Raw genomic sequence first — 27,053 nt, forward strand, 5'->3', positions numbered from 1 at the left:
AAACATCCTAAATGACCACTAGAGTGGGTGTTTGAGAAGTAAATATCTGAGAGCCTTTCTAGCAAGTCTAAGACTCTTGTGCCAGAGACAGCTTCTATTCACATACACAGCAATATACTTTGCTCTTTATATCAATTATATTATCCTTGGAAAAATTGGAACCATCATCGCATAACTGTTTTTTGTTGGGGGGGTGGGGATTAGAAACTTGCCTGGGCGGGGTAGGAAGAAAGAAAGTCAATTAGCTGGAAGTCCGCTTCCTGGATGCTTGCAGCTGCCTGCCGAATCACGAGATGTAAAGAGCCCTGGGACTCCTTTAAGAGGGAATTGAGCCACACCTCCACATTACCTTCTGCCATGACAGGCTTTTCCAGCTCAATTGTCTCACCTTCCCGAGAGGAGATTGAAAGGATCCGATCATAAACCTGAAAATTATACATCTTGTGTGACAAAGTTGCACGGAACCAGGGATAGCAATTGTACCCTTCCTGGTGTTGTTGAACGAAGAAGAAGAAGAAGAAGAAGAAGAAGAAGAAGAAGAAGAAGAAGAAGAAGAAGAAGAAGAAGAAGAAGAAGAAGAACAACAACAACAACAACAACAACAACACATACCTTGGATCTCAAGCGCCTTGGCTCCAGAACAAATTGGCTCTTGAATGATCGAAACCCAGAAGTGAGTGTTCCGGTTTTCGAATGATTTTCAGAAGCCGAACATCCAGCGTGGCTTCTGATTGGCTGCAGGAACTTCCTGCAGACAATTTGAAGCCGCGCTTTGGTTTCCGAACATTTTGGAAGTCGAATGGACTTCCAGAACGGAGTCCGTTTGACTTCCAAGGTACGACTGTAATATTAACAACAATAATTTATAATATATATTTCGTGGAGATTGGGGTGGCATGTAACAGTATCCATTCCAGCTTAGTGGGAAGGGAAGAGGAGTAGAAGGGATGGGTCCTGATATTCAAAAGGAAATAAAAATCAGTCAGCGCTGTTTTGGGCTCTGCATGACCTGAAAAGCCAACCCCCTTTTTCTACCCTAATCTCAACAGAGGAGCAAGAACACAGGTGAGATCTGAGCAGCCAGGTAAGTGCTTTCATTAGGTTCCAAGATGGCTTCCTGTGTTTCGGGTCCCCTGAGGTTAGGGCAGGGTGTATAAAGGACTGGCTAGGTGCCCAGGACTTCAGATAACCACCGCTTCCTTTCTAAGAATTACATTACCAGTTATGCAAACCTTTTCATGAAATTTCACAGACTTGATGTTATCAAAGACGTTGAGCAAGTGGGCCTGTATTGTGTGAGAATCTGAAGCCTGGCCAAGGATTTCCAGCAGGGCAGGGTCTGACACAAAGAAGAAACGTGGAAATGAAAGCCGCTTTTTCTCCAGGTACCTGAATTTGAACAAAAACAGAATGAGCGTGGTGGTGAGTGGTGCAACACAGCTCTTGCCTGCCAAACTTCATCATAGCCTCTTAGAGACCCAGATCTTCTCCTTACCCATTATAGACTTCCCTGCTAATGCCAGACAGTGAGTCTCACCTTGCTCCTAGGGACTTAAAATGCTTTCATCTTGCTGCCTGGTATTACAGACCATTTGCAACATGAACTAATGAAGGCTGCTGATCCCCAAGACATGCTTAATTTAAATGATGAAGAGAAATGATAGCAAGAGAAAGCCAGAGCCACTCCGCAGGAAGACGAAGAGGCAGGCAAGGAGGGATGTGGAGGCTGAGAAGCCCTTCCCTGTCAGACAGAAACACAGGTGGGATCCTGTTGCATAGTGGCAAATTCAAGTTGTACACTTAAAGGGGATTTGGCACTCTTATGCAACAACCCTGCTTCACAAAAACAAAACAGCAAGCATTTTGCTGTAAGAAGTGATGAAGAAATGCAGTAGAAAGCGTGGGAATAGCTGCTTGATACAACATTGAAAGTCCCCCGCAAACATGCAAGAAGGAAAGCTCAGATAATTAATTAATTAATAATTAATCGGCCTGTGTTATAGAATCTCCTTGCAAACTTTGTTTGAACAGTTCAATAAACAGATCATCCGGAAGCAACTGCTTTCTTGCTTCGCAGAGATTGCTGTGAATTAAGTTTTTTCTCGACATAATTGCCTCAGTTTCTAGTTCTGACCATGATAATATCAACAGTTGCAGGCCTGATTTTTTCAGCCACTGAAGGGAACGGCAAGCAGTGGCAAATCCTAGTGGAATGCAAGCAATAAGCAGGTTTCAATTTCCTCCGTCGTAACTGACTGCCCAGAGATGAAGGATTTCTCTATAAGCAGCCTCACCCTGTAAGAGACTTTTGACAAATTTCCAGCTGATCCAACAAATGAGGCAGGAGCTGTCCCATGGTTTCATCTCCAACACAGCACTGGACCACATTGGGTATTTCGTGGGCTCGCGTCATAATCTTCACCCACGATTTGTCAATGTTGGAGAAACGCTTTGCTTCCTGTTTTAAGGTACAAACAAGGGAGGCATGGTTTTAAACAGTTTAGCTTCTCATGCTATTCTCTTGTGGCCACACAAAGTACATGTTCGGGGGAGGGGGTTAATGTTGCAAGGGATAATCATTTTAATAATAAGAAGAAGAGTTTGGATTTGATATCCCGCTTTATCACTACCCGAAGGAGTCTCAAAGTGGCTAACATTCTCCTTTCCCTTCCTCCCCCACAACAAACACTCTGTGAGGTGAGTGGGGCTGAGAGACTTCAAAGAAGTGTGACTGGCCCAAGGTCACCCAGCAGCTGCATGTGGAGGAGCGGAGACGCGAACCCGGTTCCCCAGATTACAAGACTACCGCTCTTAACCACTACACCACACTGGCTCTCAATTTTAAATACTCAAATTGCCGTGAACACATCTGCCGATTCCATAAGACAAAATAAAGACACTTACCTTTGGAAGCTGTTTGGCAATGTCTCCACCTACAAAGACAGCCTCTAAATATATCCACAAATTCTGCACTGTCATCCAATTCTCAATGATATCAGTAGTGTTAGAGAGGTACTGTACCCACTTTTGTATTTGAGCTTTGAATGGAGTGTTGTACCTGAAATAAATGCACGTGTTTAGACAGATTATTAAAAATGATCACATAAATAACTTATCAGAAGAGAAAAGGAGTCTTCCATATTACCTGTTGCTCATCAGGGAACCCAAAATCATCAAGCTGTCCTCCATGCTTGCGATGGTTTCGGAAGTGCTGTCTCCCCTCAAAAGCAGCTCCCCACGAGTTTTAAAGTTAGCAAAAGTAAATGTTTTGTTGTCCCACTCTGCAATCACTTGTTTCAGCTTCTGTTCAATGTCTCTCTCCTTTACTGCACTGATGCAGATATCCTATCAAATCAATCAACAATTTTTTGCATAGAATTTAATAGCTTGTCATAGCATCACCCAATACAGCAGGACTTACCAATGAGCTCATCTCAGTACTGCCAGCATTATTCATACCTCAATTTCCTCTTTGTATTTCAACAAAGGTGCTTCCATGATGTTTCTCAGTTTGAACGACTCATTTTCAACATCGAAACTGTGATCCGTGAGATCGGTGATGCGCTTCCAATGACGCGCCATCATGGCTTTATTGGACATCAGATCAAGCAAAGGGCAACATTCATTGAAGTCGTCAATTGTTTTCTTAAGGTCCAGAAATGCTTGCCACTCCTTCAAAGCTCGAGGCAGCTTGCGGCACCTAGAAGCACGCACAACAACAACCACCCAATATTTTATCCTGATTTCAAATATTTCCACAGTGCAATTCAAATGTTATGGTCTACAACTCCCATCATCCGTAGCTAAGAGGACCAGGGGACAGGGATGATGGGAGTTGTAGTCCAAAAACAGTTGGAGACCCAAGTTTGAGAAACACTGACTCAGACGTAAACCTCACTGGGTTCAAATTCTTCCTAGCCTGCAATCCCATACACATTTACCTGGAAATAAATCCCTCTGATTTCAGTGGGACTTTTTCAACAACAACAACAACAACAACAACAACAACAACAACAACAACAACAACAATAATAATAATAATAATAATAATAATAATAATAATAATAATAATTTTATTTATATCCCGCTCTCCCCAGCCAAAGCTGGGCTCAGAGTGGCTAACAACAATAAAATGATACAACATTCTAAAATCATTTCATTATAAAATTAATTCAAATCAGATTAATGGCAACCAATTGGGCTACAGTTCTGTGAGGATTGCCAAAGGAGGGAGTCAGACTGTGCCCTGGCCAAAGGCCTGGTGGAACAGCTCTGTCTTGCAGGCCCTGCAGAAAGATGTCAAATCCCGCAGGGCCCTAGTCACTTGTGACAGAGCGTTCCACTAGATCGGAGCCACAGCCGAAAAAGTTCTGGCTCTGGTTGACCTCTGTGGCCTGGGACCTCCAAGATGTTTTTGTTTGAAGACTGTAAGTTCCTCTGTGGGACATACCAGGAGAGGCGGTCCCATTGGTACGAGGGTCCTAGGCCGTATAGGGCTTTAAAGGTTAAAACCAGCACCTTAAACCTGATCCTGTACTCCACTGTACTCCACTGGTGCAGCTGGTATAGCACCGGGTGAATGTGATCTCGCAGCGAGGACCCCGTAAGGAGTCTCGCTGCAGCATTCTGCACCTACTGGAGTTTCTGGGTCAGTCTCAAGGGCAGCCCCACATAGAGCGAGTTACAATAATCCAGTCTGGAGGTAACCGTTGCGTGGATCACAGTGGCTAGGTCAGGGCGAGAGAGGTAAGGAGCCAACAGGTTAGCTTGGCGGAGATGAAAAAATGCCGCCTTTGTTATAGCTGCAATCTGTGCCTCCATGGAAAGGGAGGTGTCGAAGATTACACCCAAACTCTTAAAATAGCACTGGCAAAGAGGTTTCTGGCAACAGGTTGTTGTTGTTGTTTTTGCATTCCCTCCCCCCCCCCAACAGTAAATCCATATTAAATGGGAGGCGGGATGCAGGTTGGCATTTTGATGACAACAATGTGGTGGGGACATCTCAAGAAACGTGTCTGCGTAAGGAGCACTGAGACCACAAGACCCACCTTGAAGCTCCCTTTATCGATAGCAGGGAAAGGGAAGAGGAACTCCAGCTCCCATTAGCCCCAGTCACACTGCCAGTGGTCAGAGATTATGGGAGTCATAATCTCTGGAAGGCTCCAGGTTCCACGCCCTCCTCAGCCAATAAGAAAATCCAGTTTATGGTTCTCTTAAGAATCAATTTTCCTATTTGTACTAAAGGCACATCTGCTTCTCACATTAACAAACAGTCACAACACCTTTATAATTATCAGAAGTGTTGAACACTTAATCGGAGAGCAACACCTCGAAAGATGAAAATGAAATTGGTGACAGGTTCTGCCTGGCAAGTCAGGGACTAAAGAAGATTAAGTAAAAAAAACAATCAACTGAGGCTCAATGTTTGTTCCATTGCTCTTTCGGAGATTTGCTGTAAGCAGCTAAATATTAGCACCAAATTTGAAGGAGTAAATAACATGGCCCATGTTTAATGCTAAATGCAGATTGAATGTCCTGGTGTTTTCTCACCTGTTCTGAAACTCAAGGAGTTCATTATTGATCTTCTCAATGTTCACTTCTGACCAGAGGATATCATAATAGCCATTTACTGTTTCAATGATATTGTTGTACAGGCTATAAAGTTTCTGCAACAAGTTCAGCTGCTTCTTTATTTCCAGAAGCTGAGGGTACTGCGTCACGGGCAAACCAAAAAGCTCTTCGCCCCCAGTGTAGGTGATGTATTTCCGATAAAGGTTGTCAAATCGGTTCTGGAGTTTAAAATCACATTTGAGCATACGGTGCTTGAAATTGCGAGAAATAAAACGAACACGGCTCAAAGAGGCCACTTATCTAAAATAGGAATAGTTAGCAGCTAAGGGAAGCAAGAGGCGTAAAATGGAATGGAGAAAGGACTCTGCAGCAGAACTAAATTCTGCATGTGGAAGATCTCAGATTCAACCCTGGGCAACCTTTAGTTACAACTAGGAAAGATGCTAAAAGTCTCTGCCAATCATTGTAAACTTCTGACCTAGCAGAAGGTGGGTTCTTCTGAATTTGTCACAGGTTTAGTCTTCCTTCCTTGCACTAGAAAGTCCTCTAAGTTCCCAAGTACATGCTAGTTTTAAGACACACTGAAAATCAAGCCAATTTAATTCAGGGCTGGTCACCACTGGCGGAGGAAGGGGTGCGGTGGGTGCGGCCGGCCTGGGTGTCATCCCTAAGGGGGGGCAACATTGCCACGCCGCCCCCCCCCCGAGATGCTCGCCACAGATGGTACTTCCTGCAGGTGCCAGAGCAGCTAGCTCATGGGTAGGCAAACTAAGGCCCGGGGGCCGGATCCAATCAAATCGCCTTCTAAATCCAGTCCAGGAATCAGCGTGTTTTTACATGAGTAGAATGTGTCCTGGCTATCTAAAACGATGGAATACTTTCATATTGCCGAACTAACAGGGAGGATAAGAGCAGATATGGTACAAAAAGTGAATAAGGGATGGGCTACCTTTAAGGAATGCATCAAAAGCTATGTGGAAAAAGTAGAACTTTTGACAGATACTGAGTGAATCCAGAAAACGATTAGAGTGAAAGGAGAGTGAAGTTGAGATAGAAGAAGAGATTAAAGAAATAAGAAATGCGTTTAAGCCAACTGGAAAAATAAAGTAGCGTAACAAGAACGGCTGGAAGTCAAGTCACTTTGTGGGTGTTCGTGTGGGGTAGGTGTGTTGATATGTATAGGGGCGAATGAAGGCGTCGTGACACCCAGGGCCAGGGTAGGGCGTCGCTGCATAGGGCGCATGTGCGGCGTCACTACATACTATGCATGCGCCGTACGTAGCGACGCCCCACATGCGCTGTACATAGCAGTTTGCCGGTGGCACCACTCCAGTGCCGTACAGACAGTGCCAGGATCCTCTGCTTGTGGCTGCAGCCGCGAACGGAGGATCCTCCACATGCGGCTGCGGCGGTGCGATGGCTGCTCGCGCCGCCATGGGGTGGCTTCTTGTCACCCCCCACTCCCAGACATGGCACCTGGGGCACATTGCCCCACCCCCCACCCCCGTTCGACATCACTGAGTATAGGTAGGTATAGAGTACTGTAGGTATGCTGGTGGAGCTGTGGGTACGCGATATTATTATAGGTAGGTATTATATAGAGTGCTGTAGGTACGCGGGTGGCGCTGTGGTTTAAACCACAGAGCCTAGGACTTGCCGATCAGAAGGTCGGCGGTTCGAATCCCCGCAATGGGGTGAGCTCCCGTTGCTCAGTCCCTGCTCCTGCCAACCTAGCAGTTCAAAAGCCCGTCAAAGTGCAAGTAGATAAATATGCACTGCTCCGGCGGGAAGGTAAACAGCATTTCCGTGCGCTGCTCTGGTTCACCAGAAGTGACTTAGTCATGCTGGCCACATGACCCGGAAGCTGTACGCCGCCTCCCTCAGCCAATAAAGCGAAATAAGCGCCGCAACCCCAGAGTCGGTCACGACTGGACCTAATGGTCAGGGATCCCTTTACCTTTACCTAGGTATGCTTTATGTTATGAAAATAAGGTATTGTGTATATGTACTGTGTAAATGTAAATGTATGTGTTCTATATGTTAATAAAATATTTTAATAATAATAAAAAAGATATGGGCTAAAAGGTCAAAGAATACCTGGAACATGATGAGTCTGTCACTAGCTTCCTGAGGTTCAATACCAGTCACCATGGGACCATTCTGGAAGAGAGAATTGACATATCCTATAAATAAAAGTCCCATACATTTGTATAGCCTTTCAGAAAAAATAAGTATCATTCTTAGTTTTAACAACTTCTCCATTCTGCCACCCCATTCTGTCTATGTTATAATTTAAAAAAAAAGTTTAGTAAATTTCAAATAATCTGTAGAACTGTTGAAAGATTATTAGCTTTATTTCCTTTGTCACATGTAGACAACCGCTTCAAAAGCTCCGAGATTTGACAGTGAAGTGGAAAAATAAAGATTTCCCTCAGCAAAAGTAATTATCTCTCCTCCCCACCCTACCCCAGGACACCCTCCTGCATTCACCAAAGGATGTCAGTCCCATAGATCAGTGTTTCCCAACCGGTGTTCCGCGGCACACAAGTGTGCCGTGAGACGTTGGCTGGTGTGCCGTGGGAGGGAGGCGGGCGAGTCGGGCGGTGAGAGGCGGCGGCGGCGAGGATCCGCGTCGAGCCGGGGGCGGCTCCGCGGTGGTGGTGCCGAGGTTTCTCTCTCCATTCTCCCCTCACACACACACAGGATCAGCTGACAGGACCCAGCCAATGGGGCGGCGGCGGGGCAGCGCGTGCAAAAGGGAGGAGCGCGAGACAGCGGACGAGGAGGAGGCCGGCATGTCCGGGCAGCAGCAGCAACAACAGCAGCAGCAACTCCCGGCGACGGCTCCTCAAGCCCCGGGCAACCCTACTCCCTCACCGGCCTCGGCCGCCCTCCTGCTCCACACGTCGCCGCCTCCCCCGCCGCCGCCGGCCACCTCGGCCCCGCCGCCGCCCCCTCCTCCGCCCGCTATCGCCGCCACCACCACAACAGCTGCCGCCGCCTCAGCTGCCGCCGTCCCTCAGTCCCTCAGTCGCTCGCTTTGCTGCCTCCTCCCCCCCCCCACCCCCAAAGCTTGGAGGTTCCCCGGCAAGGGGGAGGGGAAAAAATTGAAAACTTTCACTTTTGTGCGTCCCTCCCGGCGTGACGCTGCGCGCTGACGTCACGGGGCTGTAATGGTGGTGTGCCGCGAGATTTTTTTTAATAAAAAAGTGTGCCTTTGCCCAAAAAAGGTTGGGAAACACTGCCATAGATTATGCTCTGGCACATGGATCAAACTTGAAACCTGTACGGAATGGAGCTACAGGGTACTACAATAACAGTGTGATATGGTCACAGAGAGCTGGTTCGCACATACAATGGTGCCTTATATGAGGGAATGCATCCCTATAAATTGAACACTCCAACCAGTATGTTCGAAGCCACTTCTAACACAAAGCTTTGCAACAGAGTTGGTTTCACATATTTAGCTGCAAGTCACCAATTGCACAGTAACCAGGTGTACAATACAGTGGTACCTCGGTTTTCGAACAGCTTAGTTCCCAAACAACTCGGAACTCAAACACTGCAAACCTAGAAGTAGGTGTTCCGGTTTTCAAACTTTGCCTCAGAAGCCAAATGTGCTCCTGAGCTTCTGTTTTTACTGTTGCTCAGCTAATTTGAGTCCCTACCCCCCAAGGTAATTAAGGCTTTTTTTCCACCCGTTTTTACCCTTGTGCAGCTAATCTAAGTCCCATCCCCCCATCGTAATTAAAGCCTTCCGTTTCTGATTTCAGTGTTCTGAGGTGATATTTGGTGCTTTTGTTTTTGCTTTTTTAAAAATCGTGTTTTTGTTTGTGTGGCTTTTTCATTTTTGTGACTGTGGCCTGCTCTTCGTTTTATGGGACTCTTGACTTGTGACTTCGTTTTTGTAACTTGTTTTTGTGACTGGAACCCAGTTCAGCTACTGATTGATTGGTTGTGTGACTGTGGAAATGGATAAAAGCCCCCCATCCAAACAGTGACTATCATCAGTGCAGATAAGGAAAAAACATAATTCTTATCATCTACAATACTGTCTTATTTATTTTATATTACAGAATATTGATTATTGCTTTCATTTTATGGATCAATGGTCTTGTTAGATAGTAAAATTCATGTTAAATAGCTGTTTTAGGGGTTGTTTTTAAAAGTCTGGAGCGAATTAATTCATTTTGAATTACTTTCTATAAGAAAGTGCATCTTGGAATGTTTTGGTTTTGGAATGGGCTTCTGGAATGGATTAAGTTTGAGAACCAAGGTACCACTGTATAGGATATGCATGTATATGTGAACCAGCCCTAATCTAAAATCAGGAGTGGGGAGTCTGTAGTCCTCCTGATATTGCTTGACTGCAAGTCCCATCATCTTTGACCACTGACAGGGGCTGGCAGGGGCTAATGGAAGTTTGAGTCAAACAACATCAGAATGGCCACAGGTTTCGCACCTCTATCTTAGAACCATCTGACAATGTTAACCCTTCCCAAAGGCTTAAGAAAGGACACAATCTTATTTCATGACTTTGGAATACCTTCCCTATTAGATACAGATAGGTAGCCGTGTTGGTCTGCCATAGTCAAAATAAAAAAAATTCCTTCCAGTAGCACCTTAAAGACCAACTAAGGTATCTGAAGAAGTGTGCATGCACACGAAAGCTCATACCAAGAACTAACTTAGTTGGTCTTTAAGGTGCTACTGGAAGGACTTTTTTAATTTTCCCTCCTATTATAGAATCATAGAATCATAGAATCATAGAGTTGGAAGAGACCACAAGGGCCATCGAGTCCAACCCCCTGCCAAGCAGGAAACACCATCAGAGCACTCCTGACATATGGTTGTCAAGCCTCTGCTTAAAGACCTCCAAAGTAGGAGACTCCACCACACTCCTTGGCAGCAAATTCCACTGTCGAACAGCTCTTACTGTCAGGAAGTTCTTCCTAATGTTTAGGTGGAATCTTCTTTCTTGTAGTTTGGATCCATTGCTCCATGTCCGCTTCTCTGGAGCAGCAGAAAACAACCTTTCTCCCTCCTCTATGTGACATCCTTTTATATATTTGAACATGGCTATCATATCACCCCTTAACCTCCTCTTCTCCAGGCTAAACATGCCCAGCTCCCTTAGCCGTTCCTCATAAGGCATCGTTTCCAGGCCTTTGACCATTTTGGTTGCCCTCCTCTGGACACGTTCCAGTTTGTCAGTGTCCTTCTTGAATTGTGGTGCCCAGAACTGGACACAGTACTCCAGGTGAGGTCTGACCAGAGCAGAATACAGTGGCACTATTACTTCCCTTGATCTAGATGCTATACTCCTATTGATGAGGCCCAGAATTGCATTGGCTTTTTTAGCTGCCGCGTCACACTGTTGGCTCATGTCAAGTTTGTGGTCAACCAAGACTCCTAGATCTTTTTCACATGTACTGCTCTCAAGCCAGGTGTCACCCATCTTGTATTTGTGCCTCTCATTTTTTTTGCCCAAGTGCAATACTTTACATTTCTCCCTGTTAAAATTCATCTTGTTTGTTTTGGCCCAGTTTTCTAATCTGTCAAGGTCGTTTTGAAGTGTGATCCTGTCCTCTGGGGTGTTAGCCACCCCTCCCAGTTTGGTGTCATCTGCAAATTTGATCAGGATGCCCTTGAGTCCATCATCCAAGTCGTTGATAAAGATGTTGAATAAGACCGGGCCCAAGACAGAACCCTGTGGCACCCCACTAGTCACTCTTCTCCAGGATGAAGAGGAACCATTGATGAGCACCCTTTGGGTTCGGTCAGTCAGCCAGTTACAAATCCACTGAGTGGTAGCATAGTCAAGACCGCATTTTACCAGCTTCTTTACAAGAATATCATGGGGCACCTTGTCAAATGCCTTACTGAAATCAAGGTAGGCTATATCCACTGAGTTCCCTTCATCTACCAGGCTTGTAATTCTGTCAAAAAACGAGATCAGGTTAGTCTGACATGACTTATTTTTCAGAAATCCATGCTGACTATTGGTGATCACAGCATTCCTTTCTAGGTGTTCACAGACTGTTTTCTTAATGATCTGCTCCAGAATCTTCCCTGGTATTGATGTCAGACTGACTGGGCGGTAATTATTTGGGTCCTCTCTTTTCCCCTTTTTGAAAATAGGGACAACATTTGCCCTCCTCCAGTCTGCCGGGACTTCGCCTGTTCTCCAGGAATTAGAAAACTTCCAGAGCCTGACCTGGAGATAAAAACATTTATATAGTTATAGTTTTGTTTGTCAGCTGACGTTGGCCTTTTAAGACAATGCTGTTGATGTATGGGACTGTTTAAATGTGTGTGAGTGCTTTGTTTTGTTATGAACTGGTTTTCCATCGGGATGAAAAGGCAGGTTATACACTTTAAACACACACTATCAATTAGAGCAGGCTGCTTCATTGTTGTTGTTGTTGTTGTTTAGTCGTGTCCGACTCTTTGTGACCCCATGGACCAGAGCACGCCAGGCACATCTGTCTTCCACTGCCTCCCGCAGTTTGGTCAAACTCATGCTGGTAGCTTCGAGAACACTATCCAACCATCTCGTCCTCTGTCGTCCACATCTCCTTGTGCCCTGCATCTTTCCCAACATCAGGGTCTTTTCCAGGGAGTCTTCTCTTCTCATGAGGTGGCCAAAGTATTGGAGCCTCAGCTTCACAATCTGTCCTTTCAGCGAGCACTCAGGGCTGATTTCCTTCAGAATGGATAGGTTTGATCTTCTTGCAGTCCATGACTCTCAAGAGTTTCCTCCTGCACCATAATCAAAAGCATCTATTCTTCGGCGATCAGCCTTCTTTATGGTCCAGCTCTCACTTCATCACTACTGGGAAAATCATAGCTTTAACTAAACAGACCTTTGTTGGCAAGGTGATGTCTCTGCTTTTTTAATGGGCTGCTTCATTGCAATCCATTAAAAAGAAGGCATCCACAGACCAAAAGAACCTGGCCAACCTTTTGCCTGAAGTCTAGTTATTTTCAGCCCACAATCCAACCCCCTTAATGGAATTTGGGTTATCATCACCCATACTTGTTCTGTATAAAAAACAATAGCCTGAGATTATTCTTCAACACAGATCATAGGATTGTGGAGCTGGAAGGGACCCCAGGAGGATGTATTCAACTAAAATATACTTTCAGTGTTTAACGCTTGACGCATTTTCAGGCAGCTTCCCAAAAAATCTATACCTTACAAATAACAAAATGATATCCCACCCCCCTCAGTTTACTATGATCCTTCACCTTCTCATAATCCAAGTAGTACTGATCACAGTCTTCCACAAATATCTCCACCGTGCTTATGAGCTCCCCTCTGAATTTGGGTTGCAAGGCTACTAATTCATTCTGCACTTCGTTTCCTCGAACCAGTACTTTCTCCCAGGTATAACGCAATGTGTCCACCTTTTCCATCTCTTCCTTTGCCACCAAGAGCTCATACTTGTTTAACATTGCATAGGACTCCTGCCGGGACAAAAGGTTGTTATCTATGACCATCAAAAATAAATAAATCTGCATGTAAGTATGTACATAATTAAACATTCTTTGGGGAACTAAAGATCAAAAATGTAGCAGGTGGTCCTGCTAAAGATGCAAAGGATCTAGGCTGGTGGAACAGGTAACTTAAAATTGATGGTGACATGGAATTTTAATTAGCTGTACTTCTAGTTCGTCAACATGGCACCAGGGATGCAATGGAAATCTAAGAATTTCAGTTCTGAGAGTGAATCGTATTTACAGCTACAGATATGTGCCCCAGAAGTCCCAGGTTGCCCCCAGAATTGAGGGGGCCCGGAGCTCAGTGTGTGCACCTGATGTCACACGAGCCATACATAATTAAACCGCCTCTCCCTCTATCAAGAACAATTTTCTGTTTATGATGAATGATGGGCATATGTAAAAATAAGAAGATATCCATGCCAAATGAATAGAGATATATAAATTGGCTTAGTACAGCTTAATGTTGGTGTTGGTGCTGACCTTTAAAGCCCTAAATGGCCTTGGTCCAGTATATCTGAAGGAGCGTCTCCACCCCCATAGTTCTACCTGGACACTGAGGTCCAGCACCGAGGGCCTTCTGGTGGTTCCCTCATTGTGAGAAGCCAAGTTACAGGGAACCAGGCAGAGGGCCTTCTCAGTAGTGGCACCCGCCCTGTGGAACACCCTCCCACCAGATGTCAAAGAGAAAAACAACTACCAGACAGGCAGCCCTGTTTAGGGCAGCCCTGTTTAGGGAAGCTTTTAATGTTTGATGCATTACTGTATTTTAGTGTTTTGTTGGAAGCCGCCCAGAGTGGCTGGGGAAGCCCAGCCAGATGGGCCAGGTATAAATAATAAATTATTACGTATTATATATTATCTCCATTTGCACAAGAAAGCAAAATAACCAGATAGTCTTCCATTAATGATAATTTCTCATTTCACTCAAATTGGGAAACAAAGATCAATGGTTTCAGAACAAGGCAGAATAGTGTTCTAAACCCACTAACCATAGTTACCCAATCTGGGCGATATGAGAAACTATAGTTAACGGTAGAGTTCTTGGTTTGTTTGCTTCGTCATGCAAAGGGAGGAACAAATGGAGTGTGTAGACAGCCAAAGGCTTCTTCATATATGATTGTCTGAACACTTAATCCTAGGAGGATCTGAAAGGATCTGCAAGAAATCAGAAAAACCTGCCCTTGCAAAAATTGCATATCCTCTCTTTTTTCTAGAGAAATGCACAAAGAATTCAATGTCGCTTTTCAACATCCACCAAAGCAAGGAACATTTTGCACAACCTGACATGTCACTAAACAGTTAAATAGTGACAAAGGAAAAATCATTAACATCTCATGTGAAACACTGTTGACCAAAATGATTTCAAGCTATCTTTTCGATGGATCCTGTACTACTGTGTTAGTTGAAGCAATAATGAGCCCCATCATAAACATACAATAGCAGATTAAGCTGTGGAGAAATATATATAATACCTAATTTGTTTGTAAAATGGAGGGGAGGTATAAAGGAGTCCATAACTTTGCATCAACATCAGGTATGGGGAGGAAAACTGGTTTGATCAGCATTTAAATTTAATTTGTTTTTTATGTGACATTTTATTGTTTTGATGTTCTTAGCTGCCTTGAAATTCCACTAGGAGAGAAAGGCAGGATATTAAATTGCATTGGGGAGGGGAAATATATAAAATAAACAAAAGAGCACAGCGGACTGTGCTAGGACCCTGAGTTGCAGGCCAGGATGGGGCAGCAGTGGACAGACACAATTCAGGGCCAAAGATCGCATCAGGAAACGGGTACAGGCTCCCTTTCCAACTACCTCAATTGGTCCCACTTGGAAGTCTATGGGGATCTGTTGCTCTCGGATTTCTTTTAAGGCAGCCATTGCTATCCTTATGTCATCCAAGTCTTTAATTGGACGGTTCAGTTTCTTGCTGATTTCCTCTACAAAGGTAAATATGTTTTCCATCTCTGTCCTGTACTTCTTGTTACAGTGACGTCCAAACGCAACCATCCAAGCCTTGGTTTCTGTTGTTAGGGCCAATTTCAGATCCGCTGAGGGAACAAAAAATCATTCAGTGACAGCTAGCTAAGGAAGTAGTGACACACCCCTTCCTGAATCCATCCCTCCTCTCCTTTCCCAATTCCATGAATTTGGCAAGAAGGGACCAAAAACAAAACAGCTTTTATAATGCATTGTAATATACAGTCATGGGACGCAGGTGGCGCTGTGGGTTAAACCACAGAACTTGCCGATCAGAAGGTTGGCGGTTAGAATCCCTGCAATGGGGTGAGCTCCCATTGCTCGGTCCCTGCTCCTGCCAACCTAGCAGTTCAAAAGCACGTCAAAGTGCAAGTAGATAAATAGGTACCGCTCCGATGGGAAGGTAAACGGCGTTTCTGTGCACTGTTCTGGTTCTCCAGAAGTGGCTTTAGTCATGCTGGCCACATGACCCGGAAGCTGTATTGGCTCCCTCGGCCAATAAAGCGAGATGAGTGCCGCAACCCCAGAGTCAGTCACGACTGGACCTAATAGTCAGGGGTCCCTTTACCTTTACCTAATATACAGTCATACCTTGGTTTTGGAACAGTTTAACTCCGGAACTTGTTGGCTCCCAAACGCCGCAAACCCATAAGGGACTGTTCCAGTATGCAAACTATTTTTGGAAGCTGAATGTCCGACGGGGCTAACACAGCAGCCAATCAGAAGCCATGCTTTGGTTTCCGAACGTTTTGGAAGTCGAACGGACTTCCGGAATGGATTCTGTTTGACTTCCAAGGTACGACTGTACGTTCATTAGAACCAATAGGTAGAGCAAAAGGAGTGACATTTACAAGACAAATGCTATATATGAGTTCAATGGGATTTACTCTCAGGGAGGTGTGTGGTGGATTGCACCCTTTTTGTTTTAAGCAAGATTCGCAAATGCAACGGAGACTAGCATGAATTTGATGGCATTTGAATATTAAATCACCATACCAGTAAACAGCGCAACTGTTCCCACGCATATGTATTCAGGCTCAGAGTTAATTTCGAGTTCTAAGTCTCTGTAATATAGAATTTGGGATTCGAATTCAGAGAGCAGAGGGCTTCCTTTGATGAAGTTTTCAATGGTTTCCTCTTTCTCTCTCTGCCAGATGTGATGGTAACATCTGAAGCGCTCCAAGGCTGCAAGGACTTCCTGAAACATTAACAAGTCACAGAGTAAGGTGGCTGAATAAGCCAGCTCCACTACAATGTTTTACCTGGTTCCTAGGAAAAATGTGCAGGAAGAGTTAAGATTAGAATGAAAACAAACCCAAAGAAGTTGTGAACCTTCAAAAAGTGCTCTTAGGGAAGGTTTGTAATATTGCATTTATTCAAGTAGCTTAGCATGAAGTTGTGTGCATGCTATGGAGGAGATACGACAATATGAAATTGAGAGATGGCATTATATGCAACTAAGAAGTATATTTAATTCTGATCAAAAGAAAGGCTTTGCAAAAGAGGACTCAAAATTGAATATTACAATAATTCAGAATAATAAGAAATTGTTATCTAAAACATATAATCTCCTACTGGACTAGGAATTGATGGATGAAGAAGTGAAAGAAACGATGATAAAATGGGCCCAAGATGTCGGCCATACTATTTATCTAGAGCAATGGGAGAAACTCTGGCAAGAAGCTATTCAATTTACCGCCTCATACACAATCAAATAACATTTTGTTAAGATGTTCCACAGCTGGTATCTAACACCAGACCGGTTGGCAAAGATATATAAACTGAAATCCAAAATTTGTTGGAGATGTGGTAAAGAAATAGGAACAACAATACATATGTGGTGGAGATGTGAGGAAATTAAGAAATTCTGGACAGAAATACATGAAGAATTAAAGATGATGCTGAACATATCAATAATTTAAAAAACCAGAGACATATCTCCTTGGATTGATGGGAAAGAAATAGCACGGCAGCTAGAGTAGTGATTGCTGCTAAACAGAAATCACAAACTCTACCTTCAAGGGAGGAATGGATTTGTAAATTAAATGAATACTTAGCTTTGGCAAAACTAACAGTTATTATAAGAAATCAATTGAATCAAAAATTTAAAAAGGAGTGGAAATGTTTTGATGAATATATGGAAAAATATTGCTCAAAAAAAGATATGCTAATATGCCTAGATTAAAATGTAAAGTATCTGAGGGAATGTAAGTTAGTAAGGAAGGACAATAAGTATACATAGATGAATTGAAAAGTCTGCAGAATGCAAGATAAATGTAATCTCAGAATGTAGAGGAAATCGAGTGGGGGCGGAGGGAAGCGGGGGAAGGACAAAAGAATATTACATTTGATTGAGGATATAAATGATAAATATATGCGGGGATGGGGATTATGTGGGGATGGTTTTGGTATATTTGCATTGTGATGTAATATGGAATAAAATTAATTTTAAACATTTTAAAAGAAGTTGTGAACCTTCAAAAAGGTTTGTAATGTTGCATTTATTCAAGTAGCTTAGCATGGAGTTGTGTGCTCAGTCAAAGCAACATCCACAATCACACACACAAAAATCTAATTTACAGTTTACATAAATTGCAAAAGGTTAAAGCTACAAGCTCCCAAACATGCAAACAGACCAGCACTGTGAGCCAAGAAAAAGGTCCCATCTCAACTGGCTGTTATATAGTCCAAAAAGGTCACTATTTCTTTCTAGCTCCTGTATGCAAACCCTGCAGTCTTGAATGGCTTAACAAACAAACAAAGATGCTCTCTGCAGAATGGCAAAATCACATGCCGTGTTGCAATGTGGGTTTGGCTGGCTGGAAATGGAAGGGACCCAGAGCAGCCCTTCTGTTCCTGGTGTGGTACAGAAAAGGCCTTCAGGCATGTACTGAGACAAGGCTCTTGATAGGGTGTTTTCCTTCACAATGTAAGGAAAGTCACAAAGCCAAAAGCAAAAGTAGTTAAGCACTTATGGCCAATGAGATTTATTTATTGTTTTTCCCCCCATTTCAGGGACTGTGGAATTCTGCTAGCTCAGAAGGCTGCCCAGGTCAGACATGGCCCTGCAATAGTTGCATTCTGCCACCCTCTCCTTGTCATGGAAATTCTACTCAGTATTGATGCAGAGCAGATTCCAACATATCAGTGGCGTAGCGTGGGTTGTCAGCACCCGGGGCAAGGCAAGTAATTTGCGCCCCCTAACCCATGGATTTGCGCCCCCTAACCCTAACCCCCAGATGTTGTGCCCGGTGCGGCTGGGCCCCCCTGCACCCCCCACGCTACGCCACTGCAACATATAGTAAAAACTTAAATATGTGGCAGGATTCCCCAAAAATAGACCAGAGGCAATTGTATTTAATCCAGCAGAGCTTTACTGCTACTGGAGGCAAATGAGCACAATGGTAACAAATCTAATCCAATCAGGATTGGCGCTGTCCGTAAGAAATCCAGTTGCAGCAGACTTAACTTAAACTTACAATAACTTATAACAAAGCTGAAACTTAACACTAAGCATACTATATACAGAACACCACACCAGAAGGAAAGAGACAGAAAGAGTGAAAGCCGGGATCCTTCTGGCCTGACTATTATAGTCAGCATGACCTTGACAGAAGAGATAACAGGACCAGTTTAAGCCACCTGTACTCAGCTTCTCTGAAGGAATAACCCAAACATCATGAACCTTCTGCTTGTTTCTTTCACAAAGAGAAGCTTCCAGAACCCTCTTGAACTAATTAGAATAGGAAAGATCTCTACACATCAGATCAATTCTTTCTGCACTAAGAAATTCAAACTGACACTCCTAACAATGTTTGCAGTCCCATTTTTCCACTGACTTCTGCCAATTCCTTCCTCCTCCTCCTCTTCCTCTTGCTTTCCATGTACTTTCCTCCCCATCCCTTTCTGTGACTCTTTTCTCTTCCCAATTTGTTTACTTCCTTTTCACCAGCCACCTCACTTAAAGATCCCCTCTACACATTTACTTACCCTTTTGGTGGAATTGATAGATGTGCTAAGAACGGACATCAGCTTAATTATTTCCTTATTCTCTGAAATGCTTTTGTAGTAATTCTTGTTTTGGACAGGAGAAGGCAAGATCAGAGAGGCTGTATCCGAAGCAGTGTCTTGAGTGGGGGAAAGTTGCAATCATCACATTAATACATTAGGCCTCAGAGACAAAATCAGAAATCTCAAAACACATCTTCATTATATATTGTGCTGACCATTCTAAAAACTTAAGCACAGCCTAAAATTACATGCTGATAGCTTTGCAGTATATTGATGCTAAGCTAAGTAATAGGATCTTGGTTCAATTGCTTCCTTGAGAGCATTTCAATCTTCTCCTGGTGATTCTGTTATCTTATTTATTTGTTAAATATGGATTCCAGACAAGGTCTCTTGACATGTATTCATTTTTACGTTGACAAGCTACACCTCACTTCGGGCTTTGAGGGCCTCCATATATTATAGAATGTGGCAAAAAAAATACACATGGGAACTAGTGCATCTGTTTTTGCTGATGTTTTAACATGCAAAAATCATCCTGAGTTGAACACATCAGCCTGCTTGCAGGATCCAATGGAGCAATGGATCCAAACTACAAGAAAGAAGATTCCACCTAAACATTAGGAAGAACTTCCTGACAGTAAGAGCTGTTCGACAGTGGAATTTGCTGCCAAGGAGTGTGGTGGAGTCTCCTTCTTTGGAGGTCTTTAAGCAGAGGCTTGACAACCATATGTCAGGAGTGCTCTGATGGTGTTTCCTGCTTGGCAGGGGGTTGGACTCGATGGCCCTTGTGGTCTCTTCCAACTCTATGATTCTATGATTCTATAATCCTGCTCATGAATTCCTCCAAAAATATGTAAACTTCACTTGCTTAGAATATCTAAGTTACCATGAATGTTCCTTAAGTTTTAATAACAATTTTAAAAGTAACAGATTTCTGCAAGTATATGTAATAAAGGCAAAATTCATACATAATTGCTGCAAAGTATTACCAAGGATATTTCCAACTTCAGTTTGCCTCATTTCAGTCTCAGAATCGCTGTCTCCTTCATTTCGCAAAGCAGCCATTTTACTTTCTAGCATCTTTTGCTGGGCAGAAACAAAGGGGAGAGGGAGATTATGTGGTACCCAAACATGAATGTATCTTATCAGGAAAGTTATCAGAAACACAGAGGCGCCATACCTTGGATAGCCTCTCCTTGCTCCACTGGCCAACTCCTTTCATGACGCTTACAATGCAGTCCACAGCCTTGTTGAGCGTTTGCTGTACTTCCTCAAGTGTGGGCATCATAGCAAAATTTGGAATGGAAAGGATAACGCTAGCCTTAAAGATGGGCTGAGCACTCTGTCTCTGCTTGGAGGCACTCTCCTTATCTAAAAAGAAAGGCGAGCGTCAGGCTTCGGGGAGTCAGCTTTCTCCCCCATGGCAGTAGATAAGCAGAACAAAGGAAAAGGAGACTTCTTACCAGTCAGAAACTATAATAATCATAGCGAGAGAACAAAGAACACATCTCCTAGTAATGATGGTACTCCCAATTAAGGACTCCACCCCCTTCTGTCCCTATTAATCTACGGCACTTCTGTATCTCGTAATCTGAGTTTATACCCTCTGTGCTTTCTGTTCTGCCACTTTCTGAGCTCTTCTCGACTTTGGGGAGAGCGGTGGAGGAATGCTGTCTAGAGACTGTGAATCTGTTAACCCTCTCCCTTCCAGTTTTTTGTCTCCTAGCTGTTCCCCATCCAGTATTTCCCAGCTTCTGCCTTCTGAACTACGTCCCTCTGCAAACCACTGTCCTCCTGCTCCTGAGAAGATTCAAGATCCAGATCAGGAACAGGGGGAGAGAGGGCGAGGCTCCCAACATTCCTCCTCAGTGAAGCCCTCCGCAGCACAGTCCCTGACAGCAAGACAGACAAACCATTATTAATCCAGGACAGTCTGCTGAAGAAAAATAAGAATCTCCCAGGTGTCAAGGCTTCAGGGAACCCTATCCCTCCCCCCAGTGGCAGCCAAAAATGCAGATAAATACAAAGGGTCCTTACCACATAATTTATTCAGTATTCACACAGAGAGAGAGAGAACGTAGCCTCTATTCAATGATGGTGTTGCTCTAAGTAAAGTCCCACTCCCCTATGTCTCCCTTATTTGACATCACTCCTGTGAGGGTTAATCTGAGCTTTCTGCCTCTGAGCTCTCTGTTCTAATACCCTCAGTGCCCATCTGGTCTTGGGAGAGCGAGAGCAGGAATGTTTTCCAAGGACACTGAGTTTGTCAGCTGGTTCTCCCCTGGTGCATCTCCTTCTTCCTGCTCTCCCCTTCCAGTATTCCCCAGCTTCTGCCCTCTGCAGCCTCTGAACTATGCCCTTCTGCAAACCACTGTTCTAAATCTATACTATCTTCCTGTTCTCCAGAAGGTTCAGGAGAAGGGGGCGGCCCCCACCGTTCCTCTTCAGTCCAGTCCCTGACACAGATGACTTGGTGACACTCCAAATGTCACCAAGTGCTCCGAAGCCGGGCGGGTGGGGGAGGGAAAACCCGCCCCCGCCGCCGGGCTTCGGAACGGTGCTCCGAAGCCAGGCGGGGGAAGGGAACACCCGCCCCCGCCGCCGGGCTTCGGAACGGTGCTCCGAAGCCGGGCGGCGGGGAGGGAACACCCGCCCCCACCGCCGGGCTTCGGAACGGTGCTCCGAAGCCGGGCGGGGGGGAGGGAACACCCGCCCCCGCCGCCCGGCTTCGGAACGGTGCTCCGAAGCCGGGCGGGGGGGAGGGAACACCCGCCCCCGCCGCCCGGCTTCGGAACGCTGCTCCGAAGCCGGGCGGCGGGGCGGGAACACCTTCTGAAGGCGGGCGGGGGGCCAAAGTCTTTGCTCCCCCCTGCCTGCCTGTCCCGGAGGGCTTTTGAAGGCAGGCGGGGGGAGCAAAGACTTTCGCCCCCCCGCCCGCCTTCAGAAGAGGTCCAGGACCTCTTCTGAAGGCTGGCGGGGGGCAAAAGTCTTTGTCCCCCCTGCCTGCCTTCCCAGGGGCTTTTAAATCGCCCCGGACAGCGGAGAAGTCCTCCGCTGTCCCGGGGCGATTTTAAAATGCCGCCCGCCAGCATTTTAAGATCGCCCGGACAGGGGAGAAGTCCTCCGCTGTCCCGGGGTTTTTTAAAATGCTGGGGGTGGGAAGAAAAGCCCTTGCCCCCCCCCCAGCCTTCAGAAGAGGTCCGGGGACAGACTGTCCCTGGACCTGGTCTGAAGGCGGTTTCCCTAGGAACGCATTAATTGATTTTCAATGCATTCCTATGGGAAACCGTGCATCGCAAGACGAAAAACTCGCAAGACGAAGAGACTTGCGGAACGAATTAATTTCGTCTTGCGAGGCACCACTGTATTCCTAGTAAATCCTTATATGACTCAGCAAAGACAGACCCTGCACACATGGTGCCCATTATTCCACATGCACCAGCTCATGCTAGCCATGCAGCCCTGAAGAGGAGATGACCACCATAACAATCTGAAAGTGGAGATTAGATGTGCGGCAGAAACACACCTAACACCCACCCAATCCTCAGTCCTATAGACGTTCCCATGATGTGCCTTCACTAGAACAAATCTGTATTGCTGGCGTATACTAGGATTTGCAACACTTGCGTTGTGGGCCACACACTGTGTCTCAGTGTGCCGGCAAACAAGGTTGTGTGTGGTGTCCATGCTGAGAGAGCATAAGTCTGCTCGACGCCATATCGTCTCTGATTAAACAGCAGCATTCTGTCAATGCAGACATCTAGGATTATTTAACCATGCTCCTCATCAAAACCCACAGCGGTTCATAAAGAAAGCACTAGCATGTATTTTCAATGCACTGCAGAACTTCAAAGCACCTTTGTCCCCAATCTGTCTGCATTCTTTCCCCCTTTTGCATGAAAGAGCAATATTCAGGAAGCTACAGTCCACCTCCATTAGCATTGGAGGAAGTTATCCCACTGATGTCAAGGGGAAGCAGATTGTGTGCCCTGGGAATCTTATCTGCTCTGTTTGATTGCTTTGTGCATAGACTATGGTGTAGCACACAAGTCGGTGGGGAGATGCAGAGGATGGAATAATCAGCCTCAATGCTAAAAATTAGGATTTGTCCAGGAGATACCATATTTTTTGCTCTATAAAACACACCAGACCATAAGACGCACCTAGTTTTTGGAGGAGGAAAACACGAAAAAAAATATTCTGAATCTCAGAAGCCAGAACAGCAAGAGGGATCGCTGCGCAGCGAAAGCAGCAATTCCTCTTGCTGTTCTGGCTTCTGGGATAGCTGCGCAGCCTGCATTCGCTCCATAGCACACATTTCCCCTTACTTTTTAGGAAGGGAAAAGTGAGTCTTATAGAGCAAAAAATACGGTAAGTCCATTGCCGGTTCAAAAAACAGCATGCAGCCTGTCCTGTGTCCCCTAAGGCAGGCTTCCTCAAACTCAGCCCTCCAGATGTTTTCGGCTTACAACTCCCATAATCCCTAGCTAGCAGGACCAGTGGTCAGGGATGATGGGAATTGTAGTTCAAAACATCTGGAGGGCCAAGTTTGAGGAAGCCTGCCCTAAGGTAACCTGCTGCCCTTGGGGGACAGTGAAATACTGTATGTTAGGGGAAAGATTCAGCTGCCAACCTAATGAGCTTTTCAATGTGGAATTGGGGAAGTAAGGCAACAGCTAGCCCTTTGACTCAGGGGCAAAATGTCTTGAGCTGGCCTTGGCTGATCTGGCAAAGCTTTAAACAAGCCAAATATTGTACCACCCAACTGTGCAGTCTCACCTAAGGCCACCAACAGCCAGTTCCATCAACAACAGCTTGTAAGAAGATGGGAAGTTTGAAATTTTAACCGTGCTTTCACTATGCCCAGCTGTTTCTGCTGAGTATGGCACGAGACTTACCTAAGAAGCTGAACATAGAAGAGGCTTGGATGCGCCTTCGCATGGCCTCTAGGGTGTTGCGCGTAACTTTCAGAAGAGCATCCACGTTCCGGTGGTTGAAATGGGATAGCAGCTCTTGGGCTTCTTCCTCTAGCATTTCCATTTCCCTCTTCTTTTTCTTGGTCAAGGGGGAAGACAAGCCTGCTGACATCTGGCTAGCTGTGTGCGAGGATGCTAAGGGGTCTGATGGCCCGTCCTCCTCCGCTCCTAGGAACAGTAATCAGTGGAGTTAAGTCAGTAGCCTTCTGAGCAGCAAGTCCTTAATCTTGACTGTGTTGCACAGCAAAGGTGCCCGAGTCCCCAGTCGCACAGAAAGTTCTGTGTCAATATGAATAGAAACTTTATGCAGACCTTCCCTGTGCAACAAGGGGAGGGGAGGAGCGCTCACAATGAAATTGGGACTAGGGCTTGCACATGCACCCATCCCCCTTAGAGATATTTCGTGTTCATCTGAACATGCCTTCTGTCTGTCTGTCTGTCTGTCGTTTCTTTCTCTCCCTTTTTCTTGTTGTCAGCCACTTATGTAATTAGCTTGTTAATATGAGTCAGAACCATAGCTGTCAGCTTACAGATTTGAAAATAAGGGACCAGCAGCCTCGAAAATAAGGGATCAGCAGCCTCGAAAATAAGGGATCAGCAGCCAAAATAAGGGATTTTCCGAACACAGGTATGTTCAATTTTTGAGCCCCTCCAAGCCAAAGGCAGAAAGCCCAGACAGCAGCCAAACAAAGCCTCAAGTGGTGGTTCCCACAGCGCAGCAACCCGGCAAAGGGGATGCAGCAAGGAAACCCACCGTCACCTCTCCGCTGGGAAGCACTGAGCAAAGGCGAGTCCCCAGGCAATGCGGCTGATTTGATCGGCACAAGGCATGCAAGCTCCACCCCCCAGTCGTTCTTAGACTCCTTATTGGGTGAGCAACGCAGCCAGGCAACACAGTTGGAGCCTCCCTGGTCATCAGGGAGGGAGGGAGAGGAGCTGCTTCCTTTGAAACCCGGGAAATTTAAGGGACATCATCAACAAGGGACAGCAGCGGGACGCGGCGCTGGGATAAGGGAGTTTCCCACCAAATAAGGGACGGTTGACAGCTATGGTCAGAACTGAGATGCCCCAGGCTATACACTGAACTGTTCGTAATGGCTCGTAACGATACTGTGATGCTTCAGGAGCACAGACAATCCACACACAAAATTGACCAGGTACAGAATTGCCTGAGAACCTCAACTTTCCTTTCTCTTTTTAAGAACAATTTTTTTAGAACTTTTGCTTGCAGATATAGGTCTGAAAGTATATGAGCAATCCCTAGTGCAGTTTCAGACAGGAACCACTATTTCTTTTTCTCTTTTTAAAAGTTAGTATTATTATTTTCATTAAACATTACAAAGAGCAACTACAACTGCGCAGAATTATTTCAGTTACTAGCTTGTACAAAACACAGCACAGTACAACAAGGAAATTATCCATCAATGTCATATTATGAGCACTCTGCTCTCGTGCATTTTCTGAAATCTCAGTGTCGAGTTTCTCTGCATGGGGCGCCCACCTGTCAAAATATCTTTTGCTCTGCTCTTAAAAGGCAAGTGGAAAGAAGCTTGCGCAAACACTTTTGTGGTTCCACCACCCCATTAAGATTGGCGCAAGATCGGGGACTTAAAAAGGAAGGCGGGAGACTGGCAAAGGTGTATGTAAGTCTCCTCCCATTTGTCTTTTAAGTCCTTTTCCCTCTGAACCTCAGGGAGAGGAGACTTGCAAAAGCCTTTCTGAGTCTCTACCCTCACCCGTTTAAGACTCACATGCTTCTCCTGCAAATGGCAGTGACAGCAATAAGGTAGGGGGTAACCTTTCTTCCGACCACCGACCACCCACTTTCAAAAGAAATATTTGAAACCTCTTGTGTAATGTTTTTGTGAAGCATTTCACAGCAGCTTCCACAGCCCCATTTCAGCTGAAACGAGACTGCAGGAGCTGCCTTAAAGCGCTTCACAAAAGTGCTGTTTGAAGCAGCTTGCGCGCTTCTCCAATTCAGCTGAAATCCTTTTTTTTTTTAATAATTTTTATTAACTGGCCAATCACATCAAATTAAATCATATCACATAAATTCCGAATTACAAAGCCAAATTTTAAATTTTGTTGGGGGGGACCCATATTTCAAGATCCAAAGGGGAATTCTGATCATCTTCTTGCTGCTGCGTTAATGTCCCAATCAGTCCAAATCAGTTCAAACAGAGTTCATAATTCTATCCCATCTTATCTTGCTGTTTCCACATCACATCTTGTTCATATATTTTCTCTTTTTTCTTTATGATCTCTTCTGATAGTCTCCTTAAGTCAGTAAACACCAATAGTAATAATAGTCCTGTGTGAATTTTCCGTTCTTCCAATCCTCAAATCGAGATGGTTTCCATATATCATCTCCTTCATAGATAACATCGCTCTATCCATCATAGTCTCGTAAAACTGTCGCTTGAGTCCCACTGAGGAGTTTAACCACAATATATAAACAACTCTATTTCTCTCTCTCTCCTCCCAGACTCAAGACCTCCGACAGAACTTCCCAATATGGCAACGGCATTTTTAACTGCGTCATTTCAAAGCTCTTACACTTTCCATACTCTTCTTAAAACGTGCTTTGGTTCGAAAGTTTATCTCCACACAGCCTTATATCCACAGCTTAAGTCCTTAACACGACGTTTCTGACTCGTGAGGGGAGGGGATTCTTGTTTAATCACATAAGAAAAGTAGGGAGAGTTTTTTTCCCCCTCCCCCCTCAGTCATTTGCCGTACCTTGTCTTTGCGTATCTTCTCATGTTTTATTCTTATCTTGTTTTACCAGAGATCTCTTCTGTTAGCAGTCTTTACTCCCCCCTTCTCTCTTGAAATATGTGCATTCCTTTCATCCAAATTGTTTCTTTTGAAGTTCTTGCATCTAGTGGCGCGAATCAGGGACGGCATCGAGGAGTGCCGAAATCCCACAGGAGGGCTTTGTGCCTAGTGCCCCCACCCCCACAAATTCGGGGGTGGTATAGGGCACAGCAGGCAAGGGCCGCCCCC

The 27,053-nt window shown here is 45.0% G+C and overlaps 1 protein-coding gene across 1 annotated transcript in view; it reads right to left on the minus strand.

The window, feature by feature from the left end:
- Positions 1-27,053, minus strand: part of DNAH5 (dynein axonemal heavy chain 5) — a 189,285-nt gene that overhangs the window by 96,646 nt on the left and 65,586 nt on the right. Inside the window, exons 19-33 of the mRNA XM_081206728.1 lie at positions 23,967-24,212; positions 20,249-20,439; positions 20,058-20,154; positions 19,048-19,184; positions 16,054-16,255; positions 14,893-15,128; positions 12,823-13,041; positions 7,669-7,731; positions 5,551-5,789; positions 3,460-3,700; positions 3,146-3,345; positions 2,905-3,058; positions 2,295-2,458; positions 1,233-1,389; positions 213-425 (exon numbers count right to left, since the gene is read on the minus strand). Of these exons, the coding sequence (XP_081062854.1) occupies positions 213-425; positions 1,233-1,389; positions 2,295-2,458; positions 2,905-3,058; positions 3,146-3,345; positions 3,460-3,700; positions 5,551-5,789; positions 7,669-7,731; positions 12,823-13,041; positions 14,893-15,128; positions 16,054-16,255; positions 19,048-19,184; positions 20,058-20,154; positions 20,249-20,439; positions 23,967-24,212 (2,759 nt within the window). The remainder of the gene's footprint in view (positions 1-212; positions 426-1,232; positions 1,390-2,294; positions 2,459-2,904; positions 3,059-3,145; positions 3,346-3,459; positions 3,701-5,550; positions 5,790-7,668; positions 7,732-12,822; positions 13,042-14,892; positions 15,129-16,053; positions 16,256-19,047; positions 19,185-20,057; positions 20,155-20,248; positions 20,440-23,966; positions 24,213-27,053) is intronic.

The sequence above is a fragment of the Podarcis bocagei genome (assembly GCF_964188305.1).
Source record: "Podarcis bocagei genome assembly, chromosome: 8".
Taxonomy (NCBI): Eukaryota; Metazoa; Chordata; class Lepidosauria; order Squamata; family Lacertidae; genus Podarcis; species Podarcis bocagei.